This window comes from Lissotriton vulgaris, chromosome 7, assembly GCF_964263255.1.
Source record: "Lissotriton vulgaris chromosome 7, aLisVul1.2, whole genome shotgun sequence".
NCBI classification, from domain to species: domain Eukaryota; kingdom Metazoa; phylum Chordata; class Amphibia; order Caudata; family Salamandridae; genus Lissotriton; species Lissotriton vulgaris.
Window position 1 is genome coordinate 617,594,611 of NC_141695.1, and position 10,585 is coordinate 617,605,195.

At 45.4% G+C, this 10,585-nt stretch overlaps 1 protein-coding gene across 3 annotated transcripts; it reads left to right on the forward strand.

The window, feature by feature from the left end:
* The first annotated feature begins 368 nt into the window (after window positions 1-368).
* Window positions 369-10,324, forward strand: SUMO2 (small ubiquitin like modifier 2). Of its 3 annotated transcripts, none has more exons than XM_086930779.1 (4): window positions 369-528; window positions 1,860-1,979; window positions 3,892-3,963; window positions 9,683-10,324. In XM_086930779.1, the coding sequence occupies exons 1-4, from the start codon at window positions 508-510 to the stop codon at window positions 9,743-9,745; spliced, it is 276 nt and encodes a 91-aa protein (XP_086786905.1). In that variant the 5' UTR covers window positions 369-507; the 3' UTR covers window positions 9,746-10,324. The 3 variants fall into 3 exon arrangements, with proteins under 3 accessions (XP_086786905.1, XP_086786904.1, XP_086786903.1); XM_086930778.1 differs by having other exon boundaries at window positions 384-528; window positions 1,848-1,979; XM_086930777.1 differs by lacking the exon at window positions 369-528 and adding an exon at window positions 571-755 and having other exon boundaries at window positions 1,848-1,979.
* Window positions 10,325-10,585: the final 261 nt, after the last annotated feature.

Genomic DNA, 10,585 nt, shown 5'->3' on the forward strand with positions numbered 1-10,585 from the left:
TCCTCGTGCTATGATCAGTTCTCTGGTGTGGCTCAGTTTAGGGCCTGTCTTCTACTTGACGCTCATGTTAGTTTTGGTCTGCCCTGTGACTCGCAAGCCTGGTATTCACCTAGATTACTAATTATAATAGACCTATATGGCACTAGGACCGGGCCTACAATGCCCCGTGAGACTTTGCGATTACGTCCTCGGAGTTTCCCATCCCCCACCCGTTACCCGCCTAGATGCCTCCTAAGATGTCTTCCGCGCGCTCCCGCCCCCGCACCCCTCCTTGCTCTCACCCGCCGTGCGCGCCCCCGCAACCACCTGCAACCAATGGGGAGACAGGCCGAGTCCCGGGCACGAGCACGCGGGCCAGGTAGGCGGGGGCGCTGATAAACGTGTGCGGCCGTGCGCGCTCCCGCATTCCCTCAGGCTCGCGCGGCTCCCGCTCACCCTCCTTTGTGCGTCTTCAGCCCCCAGTGTAGCGGCTTCAGTACCGGCTCTATCCCCCCCAATTCCCGGGCCATGGCGGACGAGAAGCCAAAGGTGAGCGCGTGGAGTAGGGGGGGGGCGTAGTTTGATGGGGCGGCAGGGCCTTCTGTGGGAACGCGGGCTGCTGGGGGTGGGGGCGGGGTGAGGCGAAGCGAACTCCTGGTAGGAGGGGGGAGCAAGGCCTGCACCGGGCGGGAAGGAATTGTAATCCTGCGCTGGGACGAACTACAGGGTCACGGAAGCTGCATCTCCTGTACATGCCGACATCCGTTCCAGGCATGGTATGAGGCCTACGTTGGGGGACTCCGTTCGTTATGAGGCTTGTGTTGTGGGGGGAGGAGTTGCAACTGATACGGGTTAAGCCCTTCAAAGTTTGTAGGTGAGCGGCTTTAGAAATGAGTCCCTGTTAATGCGACTTCTAGTGTGACACTAGACTTGCAGCAGTGTTTGAGGAATGAGCCCCGGATATTGGGGGGTGTATTCACGGATTGTGGCCCCTTTCCAGGAAAATAGGTATTATGGCTGCTTGGCTTGTGCAGTAATGCCACGCAAAGTAATGGGGTGTACTGGCCCTGGCATAAGTTAAGCGGCCGGGTTGTAGAGGTGCTTATTGGAAAGCATTACCAGTCCTTTGTATTTGGACAGCAGCGACCCCATGGCTGGACTATTGGGAATCTCGTGATATATGTAAGTGGGCCTGGTGTTCGGTTGGTGTATGTTAATCTTTTTGATGCTCGGCAGGTTGGTGATAATGAAGTTCATAATTATCAAGAGTGGCCTTTATTGGGCAGGCTAGTCCTGTGAGGTAATACTGAGTAATAGACCCTTGGGCCATTAGAAGTTCTTGTTTGTTGTTTTGGTTTATTCAGAGGGGCTACTGTTCGAGCCATTAGTTTGAGTGTTAGTATCACTCCCCCAAGGCAGCATTTCCGGGAATAATTTGATCCTAAGGAAAAATATAAATCCTGGGTTGGTAACGAGGTATTGAAAGGCTTGCGACAATATAACGGGGTTCTAGCTTGGTATATACAAGTACAATTTGTGCATAGCTTTTAAATGTGATGCTGATGGTTATAAACCCGCTTTTTCCTGAAGTGTTTAGGTTACCGTAGACTTTTAGATGGACGAATTTCTCGTTAGTCCGGGGACTGGATAAGTTGTAAATGACATTCACACACTACTTCCTTTAAGTTTGTTTTCACTGTTTCATGGTGATATAGGATGTGTCTTTACAGTTGGATATAGTCGTCAAGAGACATTACTTTTGCTTCCTTGTTTTGCATTGGACCAATGCCTTTTGAGATCTTTTCCCGAAATGAATTATCTGCTCTCTGCACATCGATTGATTTGTGCCTTCCTTTTTTCTTCCACAGGAAGGCGGAAAGACTGAAAACAATGATCACATCAACTTGAAAGTGGCGGGCCAGGATGGCTCCGTGGTGCAGTTTAAGATCAAAAGGCAAACGCCCCTTAGTAAACTAATGAAAGCCTACTGTGAACGACAGGTGAGAGCCTAGATATGCACCCTTTAGTAAACCAGTGAAAGCCTACTGTCAACGACAGGTGATAGAAATGCACCCTTTAGTAAACAATTGAACGCCTACTGTCTGCGACAGGTAAGAGCCGAGATGGAAAATGAGCTTCTTTGCGAGAGTTAAGCTGGTCTCTTAAGGCTTTTTTGGTCTTGCTTCAGACAGCGATAGGCGAGTGACCTATGTTGTACACAAATAGCTTAAAATTGGGCTCTGGGCGGTCCATTGGTTAGCTTTCTTGGCAATCTCATTTGCTTCCTAGGTTATTCAATGGCTTTCCTTCCTCTTGTTTGCGCGCCCCCTTTAGAAAATTGCTTTAATTTTTTTTTATAACCATGAAACTGATTGCATGACTTTTCTCGTGGCTGTTTTCTTGCTATCAATACGTATGCTGCCTCCCCATCCATTCCTCGCCTTACCCTGGTTCTGGTACCACCCCGCCCCCGTTGTGGTGATTTTTCCTTTACCCCATCCACTTTCCTTTGGTGGCTAGCAGCTTTTTATTTGGAACATTAATTTCTGATAATACATGCACCTTTATAATGTACTGCTCCGAGATCTGCTACGTTTTAAAAATATTAGCTGTAGCATCTTAATGCACCCGTAATCATGCTTGCCCTGCTTGTTTTTATTTTTGATATTCAGCAACAAGCATTGGCTAAGTCTACAGGTTGGCTAAACTTTCAACGGTAATGCCTTTTGAGTTTGCCAATGCTTGCTTTTATGATGTGCCAGGCAGAACTCGTGTCATGTCGGCTGTGCGTGTAATATTTGGAATAATGTGTTGGGAAGACTGTAAAGTTATCAACAGCACCGGTAGCAGAACGTTCTGGCTTCTTGACTGCAAATCATAAATCCAGGCAGTATTATTAACTGTGGCACATCTGTATAGTACTAGCTGCCTAGACTAACGTTTTAGCGATGCCTCTTGTGTACTCGCGGGTTTGCATAGTCTGTTACGTTGTTTTAATAGGGGGCATGCTTTTTCGTGCAAATGTACTCTTTGTGCCGAAATTTGTGTTGTCTTCCTGAATGCCATCTCCTACTGGTTTGTGTATTTTCGCCCCCATATTGGATCGGTGGCGATTGAAGGAAGTTGTACATTGCATTATCGGTTCATTTCAATCATGTGCACATCCCCCTTCACTTTTGGAACACCTTTGCGGAACCTCTACATGCTTAGAATAATTTTAATGGTAACTTCACTTCCCAGGTCTGCCATGTGTTTTTTTTGGTTTTTGTTTCTAGTTTTCAAATTTGCTCAGCTACTAAATACTGGGTACATCTTTTTTTGAATGGTAAAATAGCTCCTCCCCCTTGCTGTCTGTTCTTAGCTTTAGGTTAAACTCCCAAGTCGTACAGAAGGCTCGTGGGTTTCACTGGTGGTGGTGCCGGCTTTTCCGAGGCGCCATGAGGTAAAATAAGTACGTCATGTGAGGAAGACAGTACCATGTTAGAATCTGATTCACTTAGACTCTAGCCCTGTTCATATCACTGGCAGAGATTCCCACACTAAGTAAAGCTACCTTCTACAGTGCCCCAGGTTTGCGGGAAACTCTCTAATGCTGTGAATTTTTCTTCTTCTGTACAGGGCACTTTAATTTGGGTTATGGCTTTGGTTTATTGTCGACGTGGGTCACTGATCCACATTGCAAGTGTGGCTGTATGTTTGTTTTTTAAATAAATAAAAGCAGCTGTATTAGAATGGTAAAAGTTGGGGGAGGGGGGGGGGCATTGGAATCCAGGGTGTGGTGTCCTCGTGATGCCAGGGAGCGTACTGATAAAATGCACTCTTCCCCTTAGAGAAGGATTGGACTTATAAATGGGGCTTGGTTTGCTTGAATGCATGCAGCTTGTTTTGATGCGCTACCTGTCTTTGTTCCAGGGTTTGTCCATGAGGCAGATCAGGTTCCGGTTTGATGGGCAGCCCATTAACGAGACAGACACACCTGCACAGGTGAGTGTTGGGGATATATTTTTGTATTAAAAAAAAAAAAATCAGCACCATGGCTTTTTGTCCCTTGGATCGCAGTCACATCAGGATCCAGCTGAGTAACCTATTGAGAACCAGGATTATTATTAACTGCTACACGTTGATTCAGGTTTCAGATCCCCTTGGGCTTGGATCCTTTTGTAACTTTATTTCCTCTAAGAAACTTCCTTCATGTCTTTTTAAATACATAAATGCTTTCTACCTCAATTGAAGTAAACAAAGTGATGGTTGGGATACGAGAATTAATCTTTGCCCTTGGCAATTACGAACCACATGCAAGCCCATTTTTTTTTATTGCTCACCATGCTACCACAGACTTGACACCTCCATATGCAAATCAGCCATGATCCTGCTCTATTAGGAATAGTTCAGCCTAAACTGCCAGGCTGTGCCTTATGTAAAACGCAACACGAGCAGTCCAAGGCGGGTTTGCTCTAGTTGGGGCTCTTCAGTCTGGTGCAGTTTGATTCCAGTCGATCACTGAGCCCTGGACCCACATCTAGACATGCCAGTCTCACTTAGTGTGTCACACTAAAAGGATAATTGACTGGAATGTGACCCAAGTGATTGCCTGTTCCTGTGATTAATTTGAGTTTTCCGTCTGACTGTTGTAGTTGACACGATAAGTGCGACAGGTATGGTCACTGTGCCATAGGACTTCGGCTTCACCCCAACTAGAACAAAACCGGTATAGGGTTGCTTGTGATCCTGTCTTGCCATTTTTAGACTTTTCCCATGAAGAGAAAGGTCTGTACTGATTTTCATAAGTTAGGCCTTTGTCTAGAGTGGCACGGTGGGCAAAAACCGTATACTGGAATGCAACTAAAGTGAATGCCAGTGGCTAAAATTAATTGTTGCATTTCATCCATCACCTTGTTCTGCACCAGCTGTCATTTATGTCCTACTGTAGACACGCCCCTTATGGTCATGTGCATTGTGGGTTGGCCGGATGCTCGTTTTTGGAAATTATATACGTTTGTGCCGAAAATATGTATTATCACTAGTGCAGAGGCGCAACTAGAGTCAAATTTCGGGGGGGGGCTGAATCTGTAAGCAACATGCAGAGTCGAGCTGCAGGGACTCTTAGAAGGGGTGAAACAGCAAAGCCTCATTAACATGCTAATGGTCTTTTAAAGACTTGTGAAGTGCTCGCATGAGCAAATCTATATGTACATTTGCTCATGCTAAAATGCAGTTAACAAATATTTTCTAGAAGTAATATTTCTTGTCCTACTTCTGTAAATTCTTTGGAGTTCATGAAAACCTATAGCTGCACTTAATCCAAGAACATATACCATAGGTGCACTTTTAAGACTTTCCTTAATAATTGGGCCCTTACTTTGTTCTGGCGTGGACTGTGGTCTTTTGTGTTTATTAAAATTCAGTCTCTCGCCTTATTGGCTGGCTTCACTGTGAGTGACAGTATTCTGCTCTTTCACTAGGAGCATATCTGCACCCAAAGTAGTTTTGTTCCGTGCCCTTAACAACTGTGGCAGTGTGTGCTTTTTGAGACCAAAAAACTATTTGCTTTTGCCAATGTTTGTTACAATGGTGTGGGCCCTGCAGCAATAAGGTTTTACAAAAACCATGCCAAAACAAGTCTCACATTGACAAAACTAAAAAGCTGACCAAGAATTTCAAACTGAATGGCTTTGCCAATACTTGTTTGTTTTTTGTTTTCCATAATCTTATTGAAATTGGTTACACTGATTTTCCATTAGGAATATTTTTGGGGAAAAACTAGCACTAAATGATGCTGCAAAGAAATGGTACCTGAAATGTGACAGTAGTTAAGCCAAAACAAATTCTGCTTTCATTTTTTAATGGTACAAAAGTGGGTGGTGATGGACGGAGGTGAATGTTATGCCATTGTGCAACATTCCGTCTATCATCTTGTGTGTTTTGCTGTTCATTTTTTAATGAACATTTTATTTTGAAAGCTAAGAATCGTCAATCTTGCTTTCAAGCTTCTGCAAATATTTGCATCAGATCACTTGCGTCTACAGACCTCCGGGACCCTGACCACAGTTTCGGGAATCAATCGCCAACCTAATCAGCACACACCCTCACTTCCACAGACTGCATCCTCCTCGGGGACCTTAACGTCCACCTTGAACGCCAACAACAGCAACCCCTCTGACTCCCAACAACTAGTCACAACACCTACCCAGCCACTCTGCCGGCCACACGCTTGTCCCTTCTTCGCCAATGACCACGTTACTTTCAGCCACACAACCGGACTCCACTGGACCAACCACCACTGCATCCATTTTTCCTTCAAGCAGCACATCTCACACAACCAACCACAACATAGCCCACACCTCAGCTGAAAGTCACAGACCAGCTCAACACCACATTCGCCCGAAACCCTCCACCCGGGCCCTCTGACGATAGACGCAGCAGCCAACAACTTCGGACACTGGCTCAATGACTGCGCCAACACCCTATCCCCGATAAGTAAGCCCTCCAACGGGCGCACCAACACGAGAGCCGTCTGGTTCAACGCCAACCTCCAACTCCAAGCATGTTTGCAGAAGACTCGAAACAGTGGTGCAATGACCAGACAACCATGCAACCCTCTTGAATACCAGACGCAAACACTCCCAACTCATCGATCCACCAAAAAGAACCTCCTCCAAAGATTGCATCGACAACAATGCACACAACAGCAAAGAGCTCTTCAACATTGTGAAAGAACTCAACACCCAGCTCTTGCTACAATGACATACCACCATCACAAGAACTCTGCGACTCCCTGGCTACCTTCTTCAACCGCAAGATTGCAGACATCCACTACCGCTTCGACACCCAGACACTGACAGACGCAATCACCCCGACTCTACACCCACCAAGCACATCTGACCCACTTCCTGGACTCCTCCCAATCCGGCTTCCGCAGCAACCACAGCACCGAAACTGCCCCCATCATCGCCACTGACATCAGGACCATACTGGACAACGGCAACACTGCAGCCCCCATCCTCCTGGACCTCTCGGCCGCCGTAGACCGTCTGCCACTGCACCCTGCGCTCACCCAACCATGACGCAGGGATCCAAAACAAGGCCCTGGACTGAATCACCTCCTTCCTCACCAGCAGAACGCAGAGTCTGCCTCACCCTTCAGGTCCGAAGCCACCACAATCACCTGAGACACATGACACCGCTCGCCAACCTCGTCCGAGCACACCACCCCTACATCGTCTCATACACTGACTACACCCATATGATCCTCTCACTCACCAAGGACCCGGCCACCGCCAAATTCAACCTCCATGAGGGAATTAAGGCCAGTTCAGAGTGGTTTAAGACTAGGTGGCTGAAACTGAACTTGGACAAGACAGGGTCCTCGTTCTGGGCTCCACCCCCCTCCACTTAAAACCACTCCTGGTGGCCGGCCATGCTGGGTGCTGCCCCGACACCTACCAACCACGCATGCAACATTCATCAGCAGGCTGAACGACTGCAACACCCTCTATGCAGGAACAGCAGCCATACTCCAGAAAAGACTCCCAAAGCCTACAAAACATCCTTGGACTCACTCGCAACAGCCACATCACCACCCACCTGAGATCTGCACTGGCTCCCGGTCAACAAGAGAATAGTCTTCAAGCTCCTCACTCACAAAGCACTCCACAAAACACAACCAGCATACTTCAACAAATGACTGTCCTTCTACACCCCGAACTGCCAGCTTCGCTCCGCCGACCTCGCACTCCCCACCGTCCCATGCATCCGCTGAACGACCATTGGCGGAAGATCATTCTCCCACTTGGTCGCCAAGACATGAAACACCATCCCCATCCACCTGCGTCAGGACTTGCCGACCTTCAGGAGACGTCTCAAGACCTGGCTGTTCGACCTGCAGCTGCTCCCCCCCCCCATAGCACCTTGAGACCCTCATGGGTGAGAAGCACGCTCTACAAATGTTTGATTGCTTCAGAGAGCTTTGTGGGAGCATTATAAATAGCCTCATATTGCCAGATTTTGAAAACTTGTACACATTTTTATACTGGAACCACTGTCGGTAGTGCAGTCGGAGCTTACAACAATTATTTGGAGCGCTCACCCTAATAAAGGCTTTCAATTAAACACAAACCGTAAACACAAGTTTGAACAGCATTAACATTTGGTCAAAAAAATTACATTACCTGCAGACAGTGCCCTTCCCTGATTCATAATGTACTGCAAACTGGCAGCCAAAGGGTTTATGCTGCAGGGGGTTGGGCCTACTTGTCCCAAGGACAAAATACACATGAAAACGCGTTGCCCTCGACCCCAAGCAATATGTCCTGGGATTCAGGCTATAGGAATTCCACATCCCTGCTGGCCCTCTTACTTCGGTTGTTCCAATTTACGTCTTTAGTCCCCCACCATAAAGCAGTCTCAAAACTGAGACATTGTGTTCTGTTACCCCAAAAAACTATCCTGAATCTTTTTTTGGCCAATCTAATCTTTATTTCATTACGGCTGCAAGAATGTAATTGTTAGTTATTTCTAAACACACATTATCCTGCTATGAAGCCTGAGCTTAAAGCATCACTTTAAAAAACAAACAAAATGAAACCGTTTATTAGCATACTTTTTAAATAGTCCAACATGTCAACAGAACCTCAAGCAAGTACATAGCAATACTACATACACTGCTATATCATCAGTGACTTAAGTACGTATTTAACTATCCTATAGGTTTCACTATCCGGATGGGAGGAAAAATGTAAGTTGTCTTTTAGAGTAGTGATAAGATTCTGTAGTATTGTCTAGTCTCAATTTCACTTCCCTCCAGTGTCCCAAATATTTGTCTGATACAAACAAACATTGGCAGTCAGCTTTAGTGTTAACTTTCAGCCTTTTGAATTTCAGTGCATGTCTTGGTTTTCCTAAAACTTTATTTTTTTAAATCTGACAGGCCTTATATTCCTATATACACACACGCCCAATTGTCAAAACTAATATATATCAAACTGTGTCTAACCTATTTGATTATTTTAGGCCTTGTAGAGCACTTTTGCCATAGGAGACCCATCTATTGATCGCTACTTTTAGGGACTTGCTCTTTGTGGAAGAGTAGAATGCTTTCAGTGAAGTTGGCCAATGAATAAGAGGCTGATCCATTGCCCCATGCTGTAGTGAGTGGAAGAAAAGTGTGAAGGACCCAACCGTTCAGTAGATTAAGAGGGCTGCCTCGAAGACCCTCTGAGTACGCTGATAATTTTCATTCTAGTTAAATCAAAAGGTATTGGCTAGATCTAATCTTAAAGTAGTCTGCTTCACTGCTACGGATGAAGGGCCAATCTTTTTTTTTTTTCTGCTTGAACTTTTTTCCAAGTTGTTTGTGATAGGTCATTTACTTTTTGTATACGACCATATGCCTCCTCAGTCTTCAAACTTGCAATTTTTACTGCAAGCTCTTCTGTGCCTTTTAGTTGCCAATGCTAATCCTGTTTTTGCCAGTCGTCCTTGATGATAAGCTTGAGTACATGCATTGTCTTAAGCAAACATAAGCCCTGGATTCTCAAATGTATTTACTCCATGATTGAGCTCTGGCACAGCCTGTGTTGAGTGAGACTGTCCACAGCTCAATACCTCTATTTTTTTGAGCTGGCTGATCTGTGCAGGGTTAGTTGTGTAGAGTTGGTTGCCCGGATGATATGGCTGAACACTTACAACTTTAATTTTTCTACAGTTGGAAATGGAGGATGAAGATACAATTGATGTATTCCAGCAGCAGACGGGGGGTGCTGATTAAAGAACCAACCTCATTTACACCTTGGAACTGTGCTGTCTCAACAACTCATGCGGCCCATGCAGGATGCAGCGATCTTCGTGCACTTTCCCATGGCCGCAGTATAGTTTCTCCCATTCTTTCCATTTCTCTGTTGTATATAAATTGCCTGACGTCGGTGCACAGACATAATGCTTGTCTTTATTTTTTTTTCTCCAACAAAATGGCTAATTGTATAATTTTGACCAGCGTCATCTATAGAGAGATGGGCACGTAAATCGAGCCCCTGGGAACAGTTCCCTTTCCTCTTGTCAGTGGTGTGTTCATTCCAGTAAGTTATTTTGTTTTCACTGTTTAAATAGTAAAGAATCCCAAGCAAAGTAAGCCCACATACCCTGTTCAATTTGAGACTCTTTAAGCTTTTTTCTTTTTTTTATCATTGTTAAAACAAGGACGATTTTATAACCTTTTTGTACGTAGCTGTTACATGTAGACCAAATCTGTCTGAGTCGGGTTGAATTGCTAGAAATCAATATTCTAGTTGGTTTTCCCCTTTCAAGTCCAGTGTCGTGTTGTTTAAATAAACTTTTTGTTTAAAATAAACCTGCTTTGTCATCTTGGTTTACTCCTGCCTAAATTATACATCGACACGATTGTGCTAAACCTGGTAATACAGAACATTGCCTGCTATTCCGCAGGCTGTAATTCCATGTCTAGTCTTAATGCAACAGTTTGCTGAACAGATGTATCTAATTTGGATGGTCCTTTCAGAGTAGGGCAGCTGTGCATTCATGCACTTCACAACAGCACTGCTATGCTTCCAAGACAATATTTTCAGCACTTTCAGCAAGCATGCACTCTTAA

What these genes read in the sequence shown, in the direction of transcription:
- SUMO2 (XM_086930777.1), top strand. Translation starts at nt 732, where the DNA reads ATGCCGACATCCGTTCCAGGCATG. An exon ending in AAGCCTACTGTGAACGACAG is followed by an intron (nt 1,980 to 3,891) that starts GTGAGAGCCTAG and finishes TCTTTGTTCCAG; the next exon opens with GGTTTGTCCATGAGGCAGAT. An exon ending in AGACAGACACACCTGCACAG is followed by an intron (nt 3,964 to 9,682) that starts GTGAGTGTTGGG and finishes ATTTTTCTACAG; the next exon opens with TTGGAAATGGAGGATGAAGA.